Source organism: Oncorhynchus keta, chromosome 36, assembly GCF_023373465.1.
Source record: "Oncorhynchus keta strain PuntledgeMale-10-30-2019 chromosome 36, Oket_V2, whole genome shotgun sequence".
Taxonomy (NCBI): domain Eukaryota; kingdom Metazoa; phylum Chordata; class Actinopteri; order Salmoniformes; family Salmonidae; genus Oncorhynchus; species Oncorhynchus keta.
In genome coordinates, this window is record NC_068456.1 from 11430400 (window position 1) to 11451955 (window position 21556).

At 42.9% G+C, this 21556-nt stretch overlaps 1 protein-coding gene and 1 long non-coding RNA gene across 3 annotated transcripts; both read left to right on the forward strand.

Moving 5' to 3' along the window:
- The first annotated feature begins 508 nt into the window (after positions 1-508).
- Positions 509-8423, forward strand: LOC118369624 (uncharacterized). Its single transcript, XR_004822653.2, has 4 exons — positions 509-4130; positions 4242-4396; positions 4492-4537; positions 5103-8423. It is a non-coding gene; the product is annotated as an uncharacterized LOC118369624 (long non-coding RNA).
- An 882-nt stretch (positions 8424-9305) lies between these two features.
- On the forward strand, positions 9306-21162 carry LOC118369625 (ras-related protein ORAB-1). Of its 2 annotated transcripts, none has more exons than XM_035754140.2 (7): positions 9306-9559; positions 9701-9769; positions 15655-15727; positions 16035-16130; positions 17821-17916; positions 18094-18225; positions 18498-21162. In XM_035754140.2, exons 2-7 carry the CDS (start codon positions 9756-9758, stop codon positions 18693-18695), a joined length of 609 nt encoding a protein of 202 aa, XP_035610033.1. In that variant the 5' UTR covers positions 9306-9559; positions 9701-9755; the 3' UTR covers positions 18696-21162. The 2 variants fall into 2 exon arrangements, with proteins under 2 accessions (XP_035610033.1, XP_035610034.1); XM_035754141.2 differs by having other exon boundaries at positions 9306-9523.
- Positions 21163-21556: the final 394 nt, after the last annotated feature.

Consider the following 21556-nt stretch of genomic DNA (forward strand, 5'->3'; position numbering starts at 1 on the left):
CTGTGTTTGTGTTACCAATGATAGCTTCTCCTCTGGGTGTTGTGTTCAGCAGCTGTCCCCATTTCTCGGATCACTGACTGGAGCCTGGCAGAGGGCAGGCATTACGGAATGTTATTGTGCATATCACTCCCTCTGCTGATTGGGGTTGGGATTACAGTCTCATGTGGTATGTTGTCTGTCTGTATATGCAGTTAGTGTGTCTGACGGAAGTGGCACATAGAGTGAGAGCAGGTGACAGCAATATTTTGTTATTCAGGGATCTGCGATGGGTGTGAGGGAGTATGTGGGGTAGCAGAGGAAGGATTTTATCCTGTGGACCAGCATGAGATTGGGGCACTGTGGGTTTGCTGTGATGAACAGTGTAGGGATATACTGAGCCTGTAGGTGGCAGCAATACACCATGTATTTCTGTAGTCTGCCAGAAACTGAAAGGAAGAAGACGAGGAAGAGGATCACTTTCATTGGCGAGTGCTGCAAGTCGTGGTTCCAGCAAAGAGTGTCCATGTAGAGTGATACCAGAGGAGGGTGTTGGGAGGAGCTATAGGAAGACTGTAATACATGGACAGAGTTTGATGTGTTTGATACCCTTTTATTGATACCATTCCAGCCATTACAATGAGCCTGTCCTCCTAAAGCTCCTCCCGCAAGCTTCCTCATCTATATACTGGTTGCGGTGAAGTTAAGGGGGTTAATCCTGGGTCATGTTCGTATTCTGAAAACGCCGCTTTTCCTTTCTCATTTCTGCCCACGAGATGCATAGATCGGGATGTCTTGCATTCACCAGTCCAGCTTTTCCAATGGGGATGACTCATGAAAGGACAGTTATAGTGCATCGTTTATCTACTAGTTTGTTTATTTACTAGTTTGTTTAACCCAGACCTTGGATGTGGGGACTTTAATTTGCACATGGATTGGGTATATAGCTACCATGTGTTTTGTCCTCCTATAGCCAGTAGTTCTTCAGACAGTGGATCCATGGCAGCTCTCGGGACATGGGGATTCTCTCAGCCTGATTACCACTGGACGAGATGCTACGGACAATGTAGAGGATGCCATGGCAAGTTGGCATGAGTTGGAGTGGGTGACCCACGAACCACAGTTAAGCAAAGCAGCATGTCTATTTAAAAAAAATAATAACATTTTACTAATTTATCAGACACTTACTCAGAGCGACTTACAGTTAAGTGCATTCATATAGCCAGGTGAGACAACCACATATCTCAGTCATAGTAAGTACATTTTTCCTCTATGAAGTAGCTATCAGCAAAGTCAGAGGTAGTAAGAGGGACAAGAGTCAAGTGCGAGTGGGCACAAGCGGGGAGCCCAGCCAACAGCAAGTTGCAGGAGTCTAGACGGAAGTTGACAAGTGCCTGGATTTGGACCTGCGGCACTTCCAGTGAGGTAGTGTCGTACTCTACAGGTGTTGTAGAACATAAACCTGCAGGAGCATGTCACTTCTTTGATGTTTGCAAAGAGCGACAGGTTCTTTGCACTCTGGGAGGGGACACCGTGGAGTTATCAACTGCGATGGAGAGGTCTTGGAGCAGGCGGGCCTTCTTCGGGAGGAAGGGCAGCTCCGTCTTGTAAAAGTTGAGCATGAGGGCCAACATCTAAGCCCCAGATATCTACTAAGCACACAGAGAGATGCGTGTCCCCACCTGGGTGTCAGAAGGGGGTAAGGAGAAAAGTAGTTAAGTTGTCATCCGCGTAGCAATGACAGGAGAGACAGTGTGAGGATATGACAGAGGCAAGTGACTTGGTGTATAGAGAGAAGAGGAGAGGGCCTAGAACTGAGCCCTGGGAGACACCAGACGTAAGAGTATGTGGTGCAGACACAAATCCTCTCCACGTCACCTGGTAGGATGGGCCTGCCAGGTAGGATTCAATCCTAAAGTGTGCAGAGCCTGAGACACCAAGCCCTGAGGGGGTGGAGAGAAGGATCTGATGGTTCATGGTGTTGAAGGCAGTGGATAGATCTAGGAGGAAGAGAACAGAGGAGAGAGAGTCAGCTAGGGCAGTGTGGAGAGCCTCCTTGACACAGAGAAGAGCTGTCTCGGTTGAGTGACCCGTCTAGACGCCTGACTTGTTAGAGCCAAGAAGATGGTTCTGAGAGAGATAGCGAGAGAGTTGGTCAGAGACAGCACACTCAAGTGCTTTGGAAAGAAAAGAAAGAAGGGAGTTTTAGTCGTTTTTGACATCAGCAGGGACGAGTGGTCAGGGATGAGTTGATGAGGTAAGTGAGGAATGGGAGAAGGTCTCTCTCGAGAGATGATCTGGAAAGGGAGGAGGGGATGGTGTTGAGCGGGCAGGTTGTTGAGCGACCTCACTAGTCGCAGGATTTCATCTGGAGAGAGAGGGGAGAAAGAGGTTAAGGCGTAAGGTAGTTATGTATGAGTGGGACCAGTGGATTCAATAGGCTGAGTGAATGAGGAGCGGATGTCATCAACCTTCATTTCAAAGTGGTAGACAAAGTTGTCTGCAGAGAGGGAGAAGGGAGGGGGGTGTGGAGGACTAAGTAGAGAGGAGAAGGTGGAAAAGTTTCCTAGGGTTAGAGGCAGAGTGATAGAAAGTGGCTTCAGCAGCAGATACAGAGGAAGATAAGAGAGACAGGAGGGGGAGAAAGGATGATAGGTCCTCCGGAAGTTTAGTTCTCTCATTTTTACCTGTTCTGTAAGCTCGAAATAAGTCACTCAGTCATGGAGCAGGAGGGGAGTGTGGAGCCAGCCAGGAGGAAAGAGGACAGTGAGAGTCATAGGATGCGGAAAAGGAGGATAGTAGGGTCTAAGAAGCAGAATCAGGAGACAGGTCAGAGAACGATTCAGCAGAAAGGGAGAGATGATTGGATAGAAGAGGAGAGAGTAGTGGGAGAAAGAGAGCGAAGATTACGACTGCGCATAACCATCTGGCTAGGGGTCGAACAGCCTCTAATAAAGTTGAGGTCAAGCACATTGCCTGCCTTGTGAGTGTGAGGGGACTGGGAAAGGTCAAAAGAGGCAAGGAGGGGAAAGAAAGAGTTGGAAAGAAATTACTCAAAGGCGGATGACGGGAGGTTGAAGTCGCCCAGTACAGAGAACGTTGAGCCATCGCAGGAAATTAGCTTATCAGGGTGTCAAGCTCATTGAGGAACTCTCTATGGTGGGCGATAGATGACAACAATGTTAAGCTTGAGTCGACAAGTGACAGTGACAGCATGGAATTCAAATGAGGAGATGGATAGGTGAGTGAGGGAGAAAAGAGAAAATCTCCATGAGCAGCCCTGTGCCACCACCGCGAAGAACAGGTGCTCTCGGACTATGAGAAAAAAGGTTGTCAGATAAAGAGAGAGCAGTTGGAGTAGCAGTGTTCCCTGGGTTGATACATGTCTCTGTCAGGGCCAGAAAGTCTAAGGACTGAAGGGCAGCATAGGCTGAGAAGAACTTAGCATTCTTGACCGCAGATCGGCAGTTCCAAGCATTGCTGGAGACCAGGAATTACGTGCGCAGGATACACTAAAGTAGAAGGGTTGCAGTCAAGGGGTGGGGAGCGTCTGTAAAGCAGACAGGGAGAGGGGCGAGCTGGGTTAAAAAAAACACATACAGTTGCAAAAGATACAAAATAGCTCAATTAGATCATCTGAAAATAACTAGGTAAGATACTCAAGTGAGAGAGTGGTGTGGAGCTTTTACTCTCTTTCCTTCCTTGAATAACTCAGCAGAACCATCTTTGTTTCGGTGGCGGTCTTAGTTTTGACGACTAGACCGCCGATGATACTGATTAACAAAACCACAACAGTCACAAATTGCCCTGCCCCTTAATCCTGGTTGATGTGACAACAATCATCTGCAAGTTATGAGCAGTCAGCATTTCACACACCAAGTAGGCTCCTGGAAAGACAGGCAGCATTTAATGTAGATGGTTCTAGCTAGCAAAAAGACAGTGCACGACAACAACAGATTAAGGCAAAAAAAATCCTCTTAGCTGTAGAATGAAGCATAATGATACTCTTGTGTTTCTTCCAGAGGTTGAAGATGACCCAGAGACATTGGCATCACATTGTGGGGAGGGGAGGATTCCCTAACAGTGGGGGAGTGTGATGCTGCCATCATGGAGGGCATCGCCGGCAGGTTTGGGGCAGTCACAGCGCTACGATGGTGAGAGAACTAACTGCTGAAACCACTGCCATGGGAAAGAGATATCTTTGAAAATAAATATTCATAGGGAAACCCACTGATAAATGTATTGTCTGAAACTATGATTTGCAGCGGTGGGGCTCCGGTGCGGGTGGCTTGTAGGGTGATGGACAGGAGCCCCCACAGTCTGCTGGTTGGGGACGGAGCAGCAGCTTTCGCCAGGGAGCAAGGCTTTACTATAGAGTCCAATGACAACATGCTGAGTGCAGTCAGCCAAGGATTACTAGGTACCAATACTCCATGGGGGGAAAATGGCATGGCTAACTATTTTAAATATAAGTGACAGATATTGGTAAACTACAATTAGAACTCATACTTGCAGGACTTGCTGGAACAGAAGCAAAGTGTCAGTGGACATGACACACTTGGTGAGAACTGCAACTTGCTTTTTAAATGTTTTGTTTATCATGATCTTCCTGCTCATTGTAGAACATTGAGTGACAGTAAAACACGTAGCTATCAGAGGGGTTAAATGCGGAAGACACATTTCAGTTGAATGCATTCAGTTGTACAACTGACTAAGTACCCCCCCCCCTTTCCCTTCCCTTTTTTATAACATAACTGAAAACGACTGATAACATGACTGCTACTTGTGCAGTAAATTGTTTGGTCCTCTAAGGGGAGACGTAATCCATACAATCACATTAGTCTGGGTTGTCTATTATATAATTTATGAGTCCCTGACCCGACACCGACTGTTTTGATCTGGAATCACCTTATAATAGTCTTGATTCCCCCATCTTCAATATGAATGTTTCTCATCTCGGTTATATAACCCCAATTTCCCTTTTTTATCCCATCATTTTGATTACTGACAATTCCTGCAAGGCCTGTTGGTACAGTACAATACATCTGTGGACCCAGGTCTAAAAGCACAGTTTAAGTATTTATTAGTTCACGTCTAACACCTTCTCATCTTCCCGTTCTCAACAGGACTTACAGTGGCAGTTAGACAACATGGGGAACATAACTGTTGGTGAGGAAATTGGTGTCTTCTGTTTTTTTGTTTAGCTCTTTCTTCCTTATTATATAAGGGTGTTTTCACATAGAGCCCTCTTTAAAGGAACCAATATCAGGCCTTTTTAAAGGAACCAATATCAGTCCTCTTTAAAGTGAACTCTGGGGTAAAAAAAATATTTTTCCAACATGCACTCTGGGTTTTTACAAAGTGCAGGACAAGCCATTCAATTAGAATGCGTTATCAGACAGCTAGATACACCTACTTACATTTTGGAAGCTAATAGATTGCATTGAGTTAAAATATGACACATAATAATTGTAATGAGAAGATACTATTAACATAAACATTTGATTGGTAACAGAATAAATAGCATTAGAATAACTGCAGAATAAATCATGCTGTAATTGGGGCTAGTGCCCCTTGAAGATCTCTTAGCCTATAGATCACATATTGCAAATAAATAATCTGAACTAATAACTCCATACATTTAGGAATTTCTGTGCGTCCTTGACAATCGCTAATCAATTTCCCAAAGCAGCACACGTTTTTTTTTCGCAAACCGGCACATCGTCATCTTCTCTTTATTTGTGGCACCAATGTGAGGGTGCCTGTCCTCACCAATGGAGGTGCCACGAACCTCCTGTGGTGAAAACACCCTAAAAGACATTCATTGACTATTTATTTTCTGAATTTAGAGATACTTCCATAGTAGCTACAGTATGAGTTCAGGTTGTAATATTATCATTCAGTGGATTTGCTCTTGTCCAATTTTCCAGTTGTTTTTACTTCAGGTGCCCCCTTCAAACCACCAGGGAGGGTGGAAGACTCCCCTATCGGGCTGTCACTTATACACTGAACACATGGCAAGTTTACAGCTACCAAAATTAACTCAATCAAAGAACTGCACACACTGATTAACTTTTTCCCCTCTATGTTTTAGTAGCCTTTTCTGAAAAGTTGTGTTATGTGACATACTACATAATTCATTCATGTTACTGTATGTTTATTAATCCTACAAAGACTGAAGGTGTATGTAAAGTTTGAATACATTATTGTAATGTTAATGTAAACAGTCTATTTAAACCAGTTCAATATTCAATGGACAAGTGGGGCAAGAAAAGTGAATGTAGAATTGTTGGAGGGAAGGGGCAAATCATTTTGGCCTTATTCCAACAACCTAGAAACAATCTCTCTTTGACCAGGATACTATCGCCTTTTCACACAACCATGTTTCCGTTTCAGTACGCTTGAGAGAAACTTATTCATAGACAATTCACCACACTCCACAGTTTAGCATCTTATGATCAATAAGAAAACACAAGAGCAAAGGAAGCGCATGTTGAATTGAAAGAGATGTGAGTATGAAAACAGACTTGTTGTTTTTCATGTGGGGGCCACTGCAGATACAGTATGTGAACTACCCTACCGGTCAAAAGTTTTAGAACACCTACTCATTCAAGTGTTTTTCTTTATTTTTTACTATTTTCTACAGCACTCTGGAGCAGGTTTTCATCAAGGATCTCTCTGTACTTTGCTCCGTTAATCTTTCCCTCGATCCTGACTAGTCTCCCAGTCCCTGCCACTGAAAAACATCCCCACAGCATGATGCTGCCACCACCATGCATCATCGTGGGGATTGTGTCAGGTTTCTTCCAGACGTGATGCTTGGCATTCAGGCCAAAGAGTTCAATCTTGGTTTCATCAGACCAGAGAATCTTGTTTCTCATGGTCTGAGAGTCCTTTAGGTGCCTTTTGGCAAACTCCAAGCGGGCTGTCATGTGTCTTTTACTGAGGAGTGGCTTCTTTCTGGCCACTCTACAATTAAGGCCTGATTGGTGGAGTGCTGCAGAGATGGTTGTCCTTCTGGAAGGTTCTCCCATCTCCACAGAGGAACTCTGGAGCTCTGTCAGAGTGACCATTTGGGTTCTTGGCCACCTCCGTGACCAAGGCCCTTCTTACCCGATTGCTCAGTTTGGCTGGGAGGACAGCTCTAGGAAGAGTCTTGGTGCTTCCAAACTTCTTCCATTTAAGAATTATAGAGACCACTTGCACTATAAACACAAAAAAGTCCACCTTTTTCTACATGGCAATCACTGCATACTGTGGGACATCCACTTCCATCTCCTCTCTACTCAGTCCTTCAGCTATTTTCACTGCCTCCACATAGGAGACCGGCTGGATTGCCCTGATCCTAGCTACTGCGACCTCCATCATCCGCATATCTCACGGACTCAAGTTTTACAAGTTGGGAGAACGACTTCCTTTTGTCTATCATGCGATTCAATCGACGTGCGTCTACCACTCCTGGAATGTTATCCCTAAACCACACAGCCTCTATGCTCTATGTCCAACGAAACACCAAAGATGACACCTTTAACTGGTGCCCTACTCTAAAAGTCATAGCTTTCCACATCATGCGTCGACATCTTATTGAGCCACAGAGCTTTCTCCTTTTGTGCTGTTGACACACACGAAATCAGCATCATACTGCTCTTGGTTACTCAAACTGATTCCCCTTCACCCAATTCATCCTTCAACATGTTTTAGACCGCAAACGGGTCACCCAAAAACATCATTGCTCGTGAATCGCACTCTAACCATAAACTGCAGTTCATTTCCAACTTAAGCCCTTTTCACTCCACTCTTCTTCACCATCGTCCACTCATTCTCACCAACTGTACTCGTGCCAAGAGAATCACACAATACTTCCGGTCCACCATTGCTCCTCCAGTCATCCCCTGGGACTCCCTCGCTCTTTGCTGTTAAAGATGCAGGAGTTTGTGTTCTTGAAGTAGCAACCATGTTGTTTCTATTCCAGCACAGCTGTTGCTTCACCAACTTTTTCTCCATTTCCTTCATTTCATCTGCACTACTTGCAGCCATTTCCCTTCCTGGTCATGTCCTGACATGCATTGTCATCTGTGGGACCTTATATAGACAGGTGTGTCCCTTTCCAAATCATGTCCAATCAATTTTAACACAGGTGGACTCCTATCAAGTTATAGAAACATCTCAAGGATGATCAATGGAAACAGGATGCACCTGAGCTCAATTTCGAGTCTCATTACAAATGGTCTGAATACTTGTGTAATAAATTTGCCATTTGCAAGAAATTTGCTCAACCTTTTAAAAACCTGTTTTCGCGTTGTCATTATGGGGTATTGTGTGTAGAGTGATGAGGAACATTTTTTATTTAATCAATTTTATAATAAGGCTGTAACTTAACAAAATGTGGAAAAGTCAAGGGGTCTGAATACCTTCCGAATGCAATGTAGATACATTAAATTGCAAACAAACCAGCTTGGGTCTTTCTGTATCATTGACTCCCTAACACTAGATTGAAACCTGTCCTCTGTCCTTTTCAATGGAGTTTCCCTCCACATTCTTGAACCAGCGGAATTATTCTTTGGAAACAAGTAACCAGCTTCCACATTCCAAAGTAACAGAGGGCACAGAACAATGTGACACACATGTACTGTGAAAGAAACGGTGTCATTATTATCAGTGATTTCTTGAATTGTATCAATATTGTCAGTAATAGATAATACAACTATTGTACGTTTACAATATATAAGGGTCTAATAGTGCTGTCTGAAAATATATTTTGAAGTAGGCCTACACACAGGTGGTACAAATGGTATGTAGCAGACACTTTTTTCCTCCCCAATCTGTGGTATGGACTTTTCTAGCTTTAGCCTGTGAAATGTTGAACTCTTTTCACATGCACGGTTTATGTTATGGACTAACTGTGACTTGCATAATCATAACTACTTACATGCGTCCTCGCTCATCTCAAAACCCATTGGATGAGAAAGCCAAATGTCACGCCCTTCTGACCTTCTCCTCCAACAGCTTTTGAGAAGGATGCGAGGAGCTAACCTTTGATGATATCTGACGTGGCTGATCAATTTCATGAGGGAACTGGACTGTGCCTTCAGTTAATTTTGCCATCCTTACATTGTATCCCCCCAGTGGTGGTTGTCGTCCTTATTAATTTACTCATTCAAAACATTATCATGGTCTTACATTATGAGAAAGTAATGACAAAGAGGAACAATTTGTCAGTTGTTTTTTTAGAACTAATCTCAGAATTATTTTAATTAAACAATGACAGGCTTGATTTAGATTTGATTAAGCCATATGGAGAGCAATTTATTTCTCCAGTCCAGACTGGAATTCATGCCAACATTTTGCCACGTTTCACTAATGACGTAACCTCTCCTTAGCTTTGACAACAAGCAGAAGGGGCAAACGAGCGGTTGAAACATCGACCAGCCTAGTTGCCTACATTGTCAGTAGGGCACTGTAGCCATATTCTTCACGGCAGAACATACTCTATATTTGACGACCCTTTAGGAACAAACTACGATTTCCGAAAATCGCTCAACTCTCTGTAAGGCTTCTCTGTTTGTGGAGTTGCTATTTCCTGGTTGGTAACGTTACTAGCAGCCATTTTGGGTTTCAGACAACTAGCCTGTTTTTGGAGGAGTACCTTGTCACCTAGTTATATTAGCTAGCTACTTTTTTAACGAAGGAATTAGCTAGCTAAGTATTTATTTCGATTTTTCAGAGCGGAAGGGGGTGTCGTTTTATAAGAAGAGGGGATTTACTGTGACGAGTCCACGATGAATCCCGAATAGTAAGTAGCTAGCCAGCTAACGTTAACTGATCAACTGTCTTAAGAAGTGCAAGCTAGCTAACTACTATTGTCACTGTGTTTATTGAACGCATAATAACGTTTCACACAGGTGAATTATATGTTTGTAGACAGTTGTTGTGAGTTTGCTAGCTAGTTGCTAAGTAGCATCTACCTTACCTAGCTAGCTAACGTTACCTAGCAAGCTAGCCAACGTAACGTTACCTAACGTTCATCAGTTAGTTAACGATAAGTGCTGTTGTCAAAGGGAACATTACTTGGTTGGTAACTAACGTTACGACTTACCTTTTTACTTAAAATATTATAGCTAGTAGTCTGACAATACAAGGCACGTCTGCTAACGTTACATGTTATGATTATCGTTAGCCATGCAAGTCATTATGCTAGTGTGTAACGTTACGGCAGCCTTTGTGCGCTTGTGGTCAATAATTAATGTAACTAGCTTGCCTTTTAAATGACATTCAGTGAATTTGGCCCTCAGGCGGAAAACACGCAAGAGGACAGTCAGTGCCACCCCCTCTCTACATCCTGAGAGTCATGTGTAGGTCACGAGCGTGCCTGCCATATGCCATGCCTCTTTCAACACACTCATAGGGTTGTTTGGCAAGTAATGGTTTGTCTACTACCATCCCTCCATTCAGGTTGGCAAGTACCTGATTACTGTAGTTTAGGCCTATAGGTTTCTCTTTTGTGATACAGCTTTTGTATTTCAGCTCAGTTTAAATGGCATGACTGAACATCTGATTTTAAATGGTATTTACAATATGAACTTCTGATGACACAATCTAGTGCATATGACTTTGCATTGAAAGGGTAGCCCTTTCCTTCCTTTTTTTGACAGGCACACTATACTATTGCTTCCATTTATAGCCATTACAGTTATTACTTTGAAACGTCAAGGGGTATGTTATTAATTGTAAGTCAGTTGCTCTTGAACTCTTAAACTGTGTGTAACATCACATGTTTTTGGTCACATACACATATTTAGCAGATGTTATTGTGGGTGTAGCAATGCTTGTGTTCCTAGCTCCAATAGTGCAGTAGTATTGTAACAATTCACAATACACACATGTAAAAGAATGGAATTATGAAATATATAAATATTAGGACGAGCAATGTCTTGAGTGGCATTGAATAAAAAAAAAGAATACAGTTCATATGAAATTAGTTAAACAGTATGTAAACATGATTAAAGTAACCAGTGATTCCCATCTGGTGCAGGGTCGAGTAACCGGGTGGTAGCCGGCTGGTGATGGCTATATAACAGTCTGATGGCCTTGAGATAGAAGCTGTTTTTTAGTCTCCTGGCCCAGCTTTGATGCACCTGTACTGACCTCGCCTTCTGGATGATAGCGGGGTGACAAGGCCGTGGCTCAGGGGGTTGATGTCCTTGATGATCTTTTTGGCCTTCCTGTGACATCGGGTGCCGTAGGTGTCCTGGAGGGCAGGCAGTGTGCCCCCGGTGATGCGTTGGGCAGGCAGTGTGCCCCCAGCGATGCGTTGGGCAGACCGCTCCACCCTCTGGAGATGGCTGTTGCGCCTTCTTCACCACACTGTCTGTGGGTGGACAATTTCAGATTGTCAGTGATGTGTACGCGGAGGAACTTTAAGCTTTTCACCTTCTCGGCTGCAGTCCCGTCGATGTGAATAGGGGCGTGCTCTCTCCATTGTCTCCTGAAGTCCACGATCAGCTTATTTATTTTGTTGACGTTGGGAGAGGTTATTTTCTTTGCACCACTCCGCCAGGGTCCTCACCACCTCCATGTTGGCTGTTTTGTTATTTTTGGTAATCAGACCTAGTACTGTTGTGTCGTCTGCAAACTTGATTGAGTTGGAGGCGTGCATGTCCACGTAGTCATGGGTAAACAGGGAGTACAGGAGGGGCCTGATCACACATCCTTGTTGGGCCCCTGTGTTGAGGATCAGCGTAGTGGAGGTGTTGTTTCCTACCTTCACCACCTGGGGGCCTCGGGATATGTCGTTTCCATTTTGCACAAAGTCCAGTGTAGTTCCTTGAGGGCTATTGTGGTATCGGTTTGAGGGGGAATATACACGGCTGTAACTATAACCGAAGAGAATTCTCTTGGGAGGTAATACGGTCAACATTTGAGATATTCTAGGTTGGATGAACAAAAGGACTTGAGTTCCTGAACATTATCACAATCACATCCTGAGTAGTTAATCATGAAACATACACCACCGCCTTTCTTCTTTCTGGAGAGTTCTTTATTCCTATCTGTGCGATGTACTGAGAACCCAGCTGGCTCTAGGGACAGGGACATTATATCCGGAGAGAGCCAGGAGATCCTCACCCTGAGCTCGTCTACTTTATTGTCCAGGGACTGAACATCAGCGAGTAAAATACTCGGAAGCTAATAATGTAAGAAATAACGTACAAAGAAACAAAATACTGTAAAGTTGCTTAGGACCTAGAAGCCGAGCTGCCATGTCCGTTGTCGTCACCTTGTTGGCTTACTATTTTTGGAGTTCCACTCATGAACTTACACCTGGACAATGGACATCCTATAGCCCTATCTTATGTATCGTCTTGGCTAATCCATCAACAATTACCCCACAATTGTGTAAATCATTACAGTTTAGCCTAATTGTCCTTTTGCTTTGGTATGACAATAACTAACTACCAGAGAGAGATCATTGTCTAGCAGTGGTAATTTCCACTCTCGCACTATTGTCCCCAGCCCTTACACCTCCTTTAGCATCTTTTGTTGCAGTGTGAAGTTCTTCCACACTGCTTCCATGGACTCAAATGTACCTGGTCAACCAGACAAAACTGTCTTTTGGGCTTCTCTGAGTTCTCAGTTACTAGCATAAATATTTCTTTGGGTTCCCAGTTTCTAGCCTGCAGAAAACAGGCTACATTTGTGTTTTTGCAGATTACTTGCTTTCATTAGGCCTTTCCTTTCCCTAACAGAAGCTCTAGCCTATCTCATCTGCTGGAGCTGAGCTTCTGATCCACAGACTGTTAGGGCCTGGCTGACACACTGACTCTCATTGACCTCTGTAGTAGTGAGGAAAGGGAACCTCTGGTCTGATCTAAACCCTGCTTTTCCTCGACACCTCTTATTAGACTGCCCTCCCCGAGGAGAGACTGAGATAGGAATGCTAAAATTGCAGTGTTTGATCCTGTGGCTTTTGTAGAATTTTGTGATTGAATGCCACATAGTGTGTTTGCATGTGTTATAGGTGTGGGTGTTTTCAAAGGAGTTTTAAAGTCGAATGTCATGTGAAAGTCGAATAATGGTGGGTGGTGTAATGTGTTTGCAGCATATAAAGTATCATTCAATCCGACTTAAAACAAACACTGACTGTGATAGAGGAGAGGGATGGACAGGTTTTTGCTGTAGGCTTTTCCCTCTCTGTCTTGCATGACCAGTCAGCGGTACTACTAGCCTTTCATAGAGGCTGTCATTATCCTCAACCATCTGCTTAACGAAGAGGGCATGACTGGAATTCATTCCAATGGGAGAGGAAAGGGACAGCGAAGCAGGAAACCGGGCTGCATCAGAGCTTCTTAGCCTTGGGGCTGGGTCAGATCACACCAGACTAGAGCGTCGCTTAAGTTCTTCCGAACCTTCCTTACTTCCTTTGACTGTACTACTGGAGAGACTGGAGGGGGATCTGAAGTTCAGCTGAATTCCCCTTTGCTGTGGAATGCTTAATCGGCTTACAGGAGTTTCCGTACCTTTTTCTGTGTAGTCTAGTTGTATGGCACAGCCCATGTCAAATAAAAAACAGCGTACAGAGTGGAGGGGGTTGAAAGAGCGAGAGCTCTCTGTGTGTGAATGCCTTGGTTAGAGGTGAACATGTGTGGACAATAGCTGTAGCCTATTGTTTGCAAGAGTTTTTTTTATTTTTTTACTGGTCTGACCTATTTAGATAGGGACGCATTAGTGTAGCCTAATTCACACAGTTGGGAGTGGGACAGGATGTATGGACTGTTGATGCTCCGAATTTTGTTGTCGTATCTATCCTACTGGTGTTTCTGCTCATATAAATGAGCATAGCATGAATTGGTGTATTCGAGCAAGCAGAAATGGAGCACGGAATGGTGTTTTAGAAGTTAGGCTGATTTGTTTTTTTGTTGCAAGATTAGTGTTTGGTAAGCTGTGGTTGCTATGCTGTTATGCTTTTTTAGTTCTTGGTACAAGCCTATTTGACATGAGGTCCAATTAGTCATGTTTGTGTGTCTGTTTTGTGTATCTCATAACTGACCAAGGTTAGCAGCATTCTGAAATCTGATCTGTTGAACTACAGGGAGCTTTGGCAAACTCTGAACAATGGCTCTGTTGTAACCGCTCGTTAGTCATGAATTGTCTGCGCTCAATTAAAGTAGGCTTCTTGGTGAAGTCAGGCACAGGCCTACTAAGTTGGTAGTGTATTCTGTTGAACACGCTATGCTGTTGTCAGTCACAGTGCAGTCTTTACCTCTTTTAAAATTCTCTTGTCTGAGTGTGTATCACATGAGCACTGAAATGAGCACTGAACCCCCCCCACTTGTATTTCCTTATGTGGTTTTGCTGACCATGCACAGCTCAGTATTGTGAGGTTTAATTTAATTTGCCTGTAGAAAACTATTTTCTGTACCAACAACTATGGAGGTTTGTGTTGCTGTGTGGATTGAATTGGCCTGGTTTCAACTTGTGTGTGATTGTCTATAAATGGGTTGGCATGAAAGAGCTTTTTAGGCATTATGTAAGCGTCATAAGACATCACACATCCTCGTTGCTGATTGTGTGGTGGTGAGACAAAAATAGTTATTCTAAGAGTTTGTCTAATCTTGCCTAACGCAGTGAAATCAATAGGCCTTATGGCAATGGCATCTTGGAATTGTCTGAAGCATGACCACAATTAGATCTCTTCTGGTGATATGGTGAAGTGTGAAGAAAGGCACTACATTACATTACTGTAGATCCGGGTTCGATTGCCGCGACCAGGGGACCCATGAGGCAGTGCGGCGAGCACATTGGCCCAGCATCGTCTGGTTTAAGGGAGGGTGTGGCTGACCGGGATGTTCTTGTCCCATCGCTCTCTAGCGACTCCTGTGGCAGGCCGGGTACATGCACGCTGACACTGTTGCCAGTTGGACTGCGTTTCCTCCGACACATTGGTGCGGCTGGCTTCCGGGTTAAGCGAGTAGTGCATCAAGAACCAGTGCGGTTTGGCAGGGTCGTGTTTCGAGGGGGGGCGCATGGCTGTCCAACTTTGCCTCTTCTGAGTCCGTACAGAAGTTGCAGCGATGGGACTAGACTCTACCTACCAATTGGATAGCATGAAATTGGGAAGAAAAAGGGTAAAAAAGAGTTTATCCGTGAGACACATTTTGACAGAAATACCAAAAGTAACAAAAAAAGATTATAGAGTATTGAACCGTTTTTAATGTTCTAGTATGTGAAAAAGTACAGACGTTTCTGTGTACCGTGCAACACTAATTAGAACATTATTCCCTTTCACGCCGAGGCATTTATGGAAAACCAATGCAATTTCAAAATGAATTAAATTTCCCTTATTTGATCAATTGTATCAAATTGCTTGGTGTGCCAAGGCAAATACCCTCACGGCAAGTGTGTCTTATGTTATCAATGCCTGTTTTAAGAGTGATGCCATCCACGCTGCCGCCTCAATGGATTAGTCCACTGAGACGGGCCGGACTCAGACTGGCGTGCCATGAAATAAAAATATATGTATTTGCGACCAGTCGAGTAAATGGGGGTCAGCCCTAAAGCTGTCTTCTGAGTTTAGAGTCCCCAGGCTTGACAAAGCCATACTTTTGTTGAAACTGTGGAAAGTCTGGAATCCTGTTTAAAACAAGGTTGTTAAAATAAATAACTTTACTCATCTCTCCACAGTGACTATTTATTCAAGCTGCTCCTGATTGGTGACTCTGGTGTCGGAAAGTCATGTCTTCTACTTCGATTTGCAGTAAGTGTCCTATTGATTCGTCCATGTCCTATAAGTGTCTCATAGCCATTCATAAATTGCTCGCACTAATCACTCATTAGCTGTTCATAGGCTGAACCAGTCATATTAATAATGATGTCATATTAGTGCACTGCTTTAGTATTCAACTTCTATATTAATACTGATGTATGTTAATTTTACTTATTTTGTTTACTCTCCTATCGCGGTGAAGGGTCATACTTTTGATTCCTTTTTTCTCTCGACTGAAAATGTATGAAAGGGTTAAGGATTTGTACTTTTTCACAGACTCTTCTCTCTCTCTCCACAGGATGACACATACACAGAAAGCTACATAAGCACAATTGGAGTAGACTTCAAAATACGAACTATAGAATTAGATGGAAAGACCATTAAACTTCAAATCGTAAGTGTTTCCCCGACACATATTTGTTTTTCTAATATGGAAAGGGAAATTTCCAAGCTATACTAACAAGGACCTAACAAGTGTCCCTTTCTGCATCTGGCCACATTTATACCATGGAATTTCAAAAAAAAAAATGCCATTGTAGGCATTCCTAAACAGAACCCAACTCTAGATTGTTCATCAAATATCGCAAAGGCAGAGGCCTCCTACATTATTAAGACACATGGTTGACAAAAATGGTTATTTATCAATTTAGAAATGTCCTTCTCTCATCTGTTTGAGGTGCTTGCGTGTGTTCTTATTTGTCACATTTGGTGAATGTGCGATGAAGCAGCATCTATTTGCAGGGTGTCCGCAGGTACTTCATTTAATACTTTAAGACTTTTATCTAAATTAAAGGCTGTAAAATGTCTTATTTAAACATTTTAGTTTTCAATGGTCCGGGGATGGCTAGTGTTTCTGCTACGTTGTGCAGCTGCTTAATGTGATGAAAATAAATATATATTATAGCCTACAAGCTAGGTTGCTTTTCAATGTTTGAGTTTGCTCCCACTGCTAGCAAAAAGAGACATTGTTGGCCTCAACCTGTGATATTCTAACAGGCACACATGACTTAAGTGGCCCTGTTACCAAAGTAACCTTAAAGGGGCAGCTAAATATTTTTGTCTGATATTTTTGTTATAATACTCAAAGATCATTAAATTAAATTGAACCGTAGTCCACATGACTTTTTACTAATAATACATTTATTGTTTTAGAAACATTACTAACCATGACCATCTGTTATTTTTGTGTAATTATGGCATCAACAAAACATCTGGTCTGGAAAAAATTGGGGTGGCTGGTAGATTTTTTACATTTTTATGTACCTGCCACAGTGGCTGGTATACAAAGTTTGTTTTAGGCCCTGGTAATACAGTTGAAGAGAGGATGTTCTCAGCTTTGTGCAGGTATATATATTTTTTTCTCAGCTGTCTGTTTTACAGCTGGGATATTAACATGGATTTGAGATACGGGGTGTGCGAAATGAGCATTGGGCATTAGGCCATATGACAGTAACGTTTTTTTGTTAGGACAATAATAATAACTGATCAATTAAAACATGGCTACTTCCAGTGACAATTATAGTTAGAGGTAGGGATCTAGCTAATGTGTTGAGTTTCCACTTACCCAGCTGGTGAATTAGCCCCAAATATATTAGTCTATGATATTAGTGCACATAAAGATGTAGGCAAATTCATCTCTTTAACTACAAATACTGAGTCCTATTTTAACAGTAAACTAGAACAATGGTCTAATTGTCAAATTCATGGCAATAACTGGATTAGGTTGCAGTGCACATCAAAATATCTTGAATCATGCATTCCTGCTTAGATTAAACAAGATATTTGAATACCATCTCAGTAGTCTATTGCACTACTTTATTAAAGCACTGTGAATGCCATTAAAAATATGGGGAAATTATCAGGTTTGTGGCACACGAAGACCTCAAATTGTTGTTAAATTGCATTTCAAGTTGCACTAAAAAGGTATTAATTAAAATGTATTCAATTCAACTTGATGAAACCTGCAGATACCTTGTATTTGGCAGTGTGTGTGTGGCAGCATCTATTTGTCAGAGAGCGCGTGTGTTTGGCAGTCCTGTATTTATGACTGACTGAATATCTCTGCTGTGTATTGACGCTGACAGTGGGACACGGCGGGGCAGGAGAGGTTTCGCACAATCACATCCAGCTACTACAGAGGAGCCCACGGCATTATTGTAGTCTACGACGTCACAGACCAGGTCAGTCTGTCTCTTTTAGCACAGTCAATCTTTAACTTGTCACTGTGTTTGGGCTTTCTGGCTTCTTTTTCAGAATTGAAAGTCAGGATTGCAGGTGAATTAGTATTTTGACAGACTTACCTCACAAATATATTGCCTACCCTGATGTGTTGGTTTTGATTCTCTTTCTTCTTTTAGGAGTCCTTCAACAATGTCAAGCAGTGGCTACAGGAAATCGACCGCTATGCCAGTGAAAATGTCAACAAGCTATTGGTGGGGAACAAGTGTGACCTGACCACAAAGAAAGTGGTGGATTACACAACAGCAAAGGTAAGGGCTTTTAACCAAGACAATGAAGACACTGGGTTATCAGATGGAGCAGAAGTAATGCCTGTTTCCAATGAACTTTTTGAAAAAATGGTGTCGAGCTGTGGTTACCTGTGGTTATTGAGATTTTGTTGAGGCCCCCAAACATTCCAAATGGTTTTGGACACAGTCAGGTCTCTACAACCGAGGAGTAAATTAGTAGCAGTAATAGTCTACAGTCCTGTCATGAATGCAGCAGCTTCCCTAACCCTCTCTTGCCATTCCTTTCTCTGCAGGAGTTTGCAGACTCCCTGGGCATCCCCTTCTTGGAAACGAGTGCCAAGAGCGCCACCAATGTGGAGCAGGCCTTCATGACCATGGCTGCTGAGATCAAGAAGAGGATGGGGCCCGGGGCCACGACCGGAGGCAACGAGAAGTCCAATGTCAAGATCCAGAGTACGCCTGTCAAACCTGCCTCGGGGGGCTGCTGCTGAGAGAGAACCCCACCAACACCTCTACCCCCACCTCAAGCACCCCCCTCTAGCCTGTCAGCCCCCTCCACCTGGCCCCATTTTCCACCATGCCCCACCTTCCTAGCCTACGTAACTGAGAGAGGGAAAGTCTGATAGAAAGAAGTTGTGTGTGCGAGAGGGAAAACAAAATGAAGTTGCCTGAATTTGTACTGTAGCCGCACTACCAAGAAAATAAATCATTATCCCCTCTCCCTTTATTGCCCTGGTAATTGATCATTAGTAGTACTTTCTAGGCAATCTGTTAGCAGTCAGATGGACATGTCCCTCACTGGCCCCCTCCTGGAGAGGCTTTACCCCCACCCTTCCCCGGACCACCTCAGAGACAACTGATTTTGTTTGCCCCCTCACCCCCGCAGTTAACACCCCCCTCTGTGTGCAGGGTTATGAGAATAATGTGTGTGTATCTCACTGCATTTCTACGTCGGGATTGGTCTGTGGTCAAATTCAATTATGTTTTCTATTCTTCTGTCCGTCTTTTTTCTTCGCTTTCCTTTCCTGTTGGTTATTTTACGGTTTGTGTCGGCATGTCTCTCTAAGGTGTTTATTCGCGAATATGAGTGTCAGCCAACTGCACAAGTCTCTCACTGTCTCGTGAAAAAGTACTGAAAAATATACCAGTACCAGTCAAGTGTTTGGACACCTACTCATTCAAGGGTTTTCATTTGGACTATTTTCTACATTGTAGAATAATAGTGGACATCAAAACTATGAAATAACACATGGAATCATGTAGTAACCAAAAAAGTGTTAAACAAATCGAAATATATTTTATATTCTTCAAAGTAGCCACCCTTTGCCTTGGTGACAGCTTTGCACAATGTTGGTATTCTCTCAACCATATTCATGAGGTAGTCACCTGGAATGCATTTCAATTAACAGATGTGCGTTAATTTGTGGAATTTCTTTCCTTAATGCTTTTGACCCAATCAGTTGTTGTGACAAGGTAGGGGTGGTATACAGTTGCTAGCCCTATTTGGTAAAATACTAAGTCCATATGGCAGGAACAGCTCAAATAAACAAAGACTAATGACAGTCCATCATTACTTTAAGACATGGTCAGTCGATCTATAAAAATTCAAGGAATTTGAAAGATTCTTCAATCGCATTCACAAAAACCATCAAGCGCTATGATGAAACTGACTCTCACGAGGACTGGCCCAGAGTTACTTCTGCTGCAGAGGATAAGTTAATTAGCATTAAATGCACCTCAGATTGCAGCCCAAATACATGCTTCAGAGTTCAAGTAACAGACGCATCTCAACATCAACTGAGGAGACTGCGTGAATCAGGCCTTCATGGTTGAATTGCTGCAAAGAAACCACTACTTAAGGACACCAATAAGAAGACTTGATTGGGCCAAGAAAGAAACACGAGCAATGGACCTTAGACCGATGGAAATCTGTCCTTTGGTCTGATGAATCCAAATGTAAGATTTTTGGTTCCAACCGCTGTGTCTTTGTGAGACGCACAGTAGGTGAACCGATGATCTCCGCATGTGTAGTTCCCACCATGAAGCATGAAGGTGTGATTTTGACACTGATTTATTTAGAATTCAAGGCACACTTAACCAGCATGGCTACCACAGCATTCTGCAGCGATACGCCAACCCATCTGGGTTGTGCTTAGTGGGACGATCATTTGTTTTTCAACAGGACAATGACCCAAAACACACCTCCAGGCAGACCAAGGAGAGTGATGGCGTGCTGCATCAGATGACCCAGCCTCCACAATCACCCGACCTCAACCCAATTGAGATGGTTTGGGATGAGTTGGACTGCAGAGGGAAGGAAAAGCAGCCATCAAGTGCTCAGCATATGTGGGAACACCTTCAAGACTGTTTGGAAATCATTCCTCATTAAGCTGGTTGAGAGAATGCCAAGATGTCAGGCAAAGGGTGGGTACTTTGAAGAGTCTAAATCATGGTTACTACATGATTTAATGTGTTAATTCTACAATATAGACAATAGTAAAAATAAAAACCCTTGAATGAGGTGTCCAAACTTTTGACTGGTACTGTATATATGCTAATGTATATATGTATGATCTGATTTGCTAGTTCTGTAGACTTCATTACATTATCTGAGTAGTCTTGACTTCATTTCTGAATTAAATTTGTGGCTGTAGGCAATTGTAATTTTCTTGCTCAACATGTCAGATTTAAACAATAAATATTGTACTTCCAGACTGTATGATACAGAAAGATCTATCTGCGATTCTTGGTGCAATATGTAGAAACATTTTGTTTTAATTATTTATTCTACATTTATGGCAAATAAATTGCACCAGTAATTTCGGATTGGTTTGCAAATGGGCCATTACCTGTGGAATATCTTCATTCAGAATTGCATATATAAAACTTTCTTTTTCATAATAATGGCAACTAAATACAGTTTTAAAATAAATCTGTTCCCATTTCTCTAGCACCGTTTACCGAGTTCAGTGTTGTTGCTGTATGGATGTCTTCTTTTGTAGTGGTAGTGGTCTCTCCAGATATCATTCTGTGCTAAGGACATTCTACAGGTCAGAATAGAATGCCTATGTGTCACATTCTCATGAGTCCCCTCAGTACACCAACTGCTCATTTCAGACTTAAGGAAAAGGTCAGAGATTCACAGTTCCTTGGATCTTACAATATGCCAAGCCACATTTGTAACTACAGTATTTTCACTGACCTGGCCTCCATTGTTCTGCTCCATAAGCAGCTGAAGTGTGACCTGATTTCCAGTAGACCCGACTCAGCAGAATTCCATAGTTGAGGAAATACTGTTCCATGAATCTGGGGCCTGTAGACAGCCCATTTCAGATTACTCAGCTTTAAGAGC

What these genes read in the sequence shown, in the direction of transcription:
- LOC118369625 (XM_035754140.2), top strand. An exon ending in TCTACGACGTCACAGACCAG is followed by an intron (nt 17,917 to 18,093) that starts GTCAGTCTGTCT and finishes TTCTTCTTTTAG; the next exon opens with GAGTCCTTCAACAATGTCAA. An exon ending in TGGATTACACAACAGCAAAG is followed by an intron (nt 18,226 to 18,497) that starts GTAAGGGCTTTT and finishes CTTTCTCTGCAG; the next exon opens with GAGTTTGCAGACTCCCTGGG.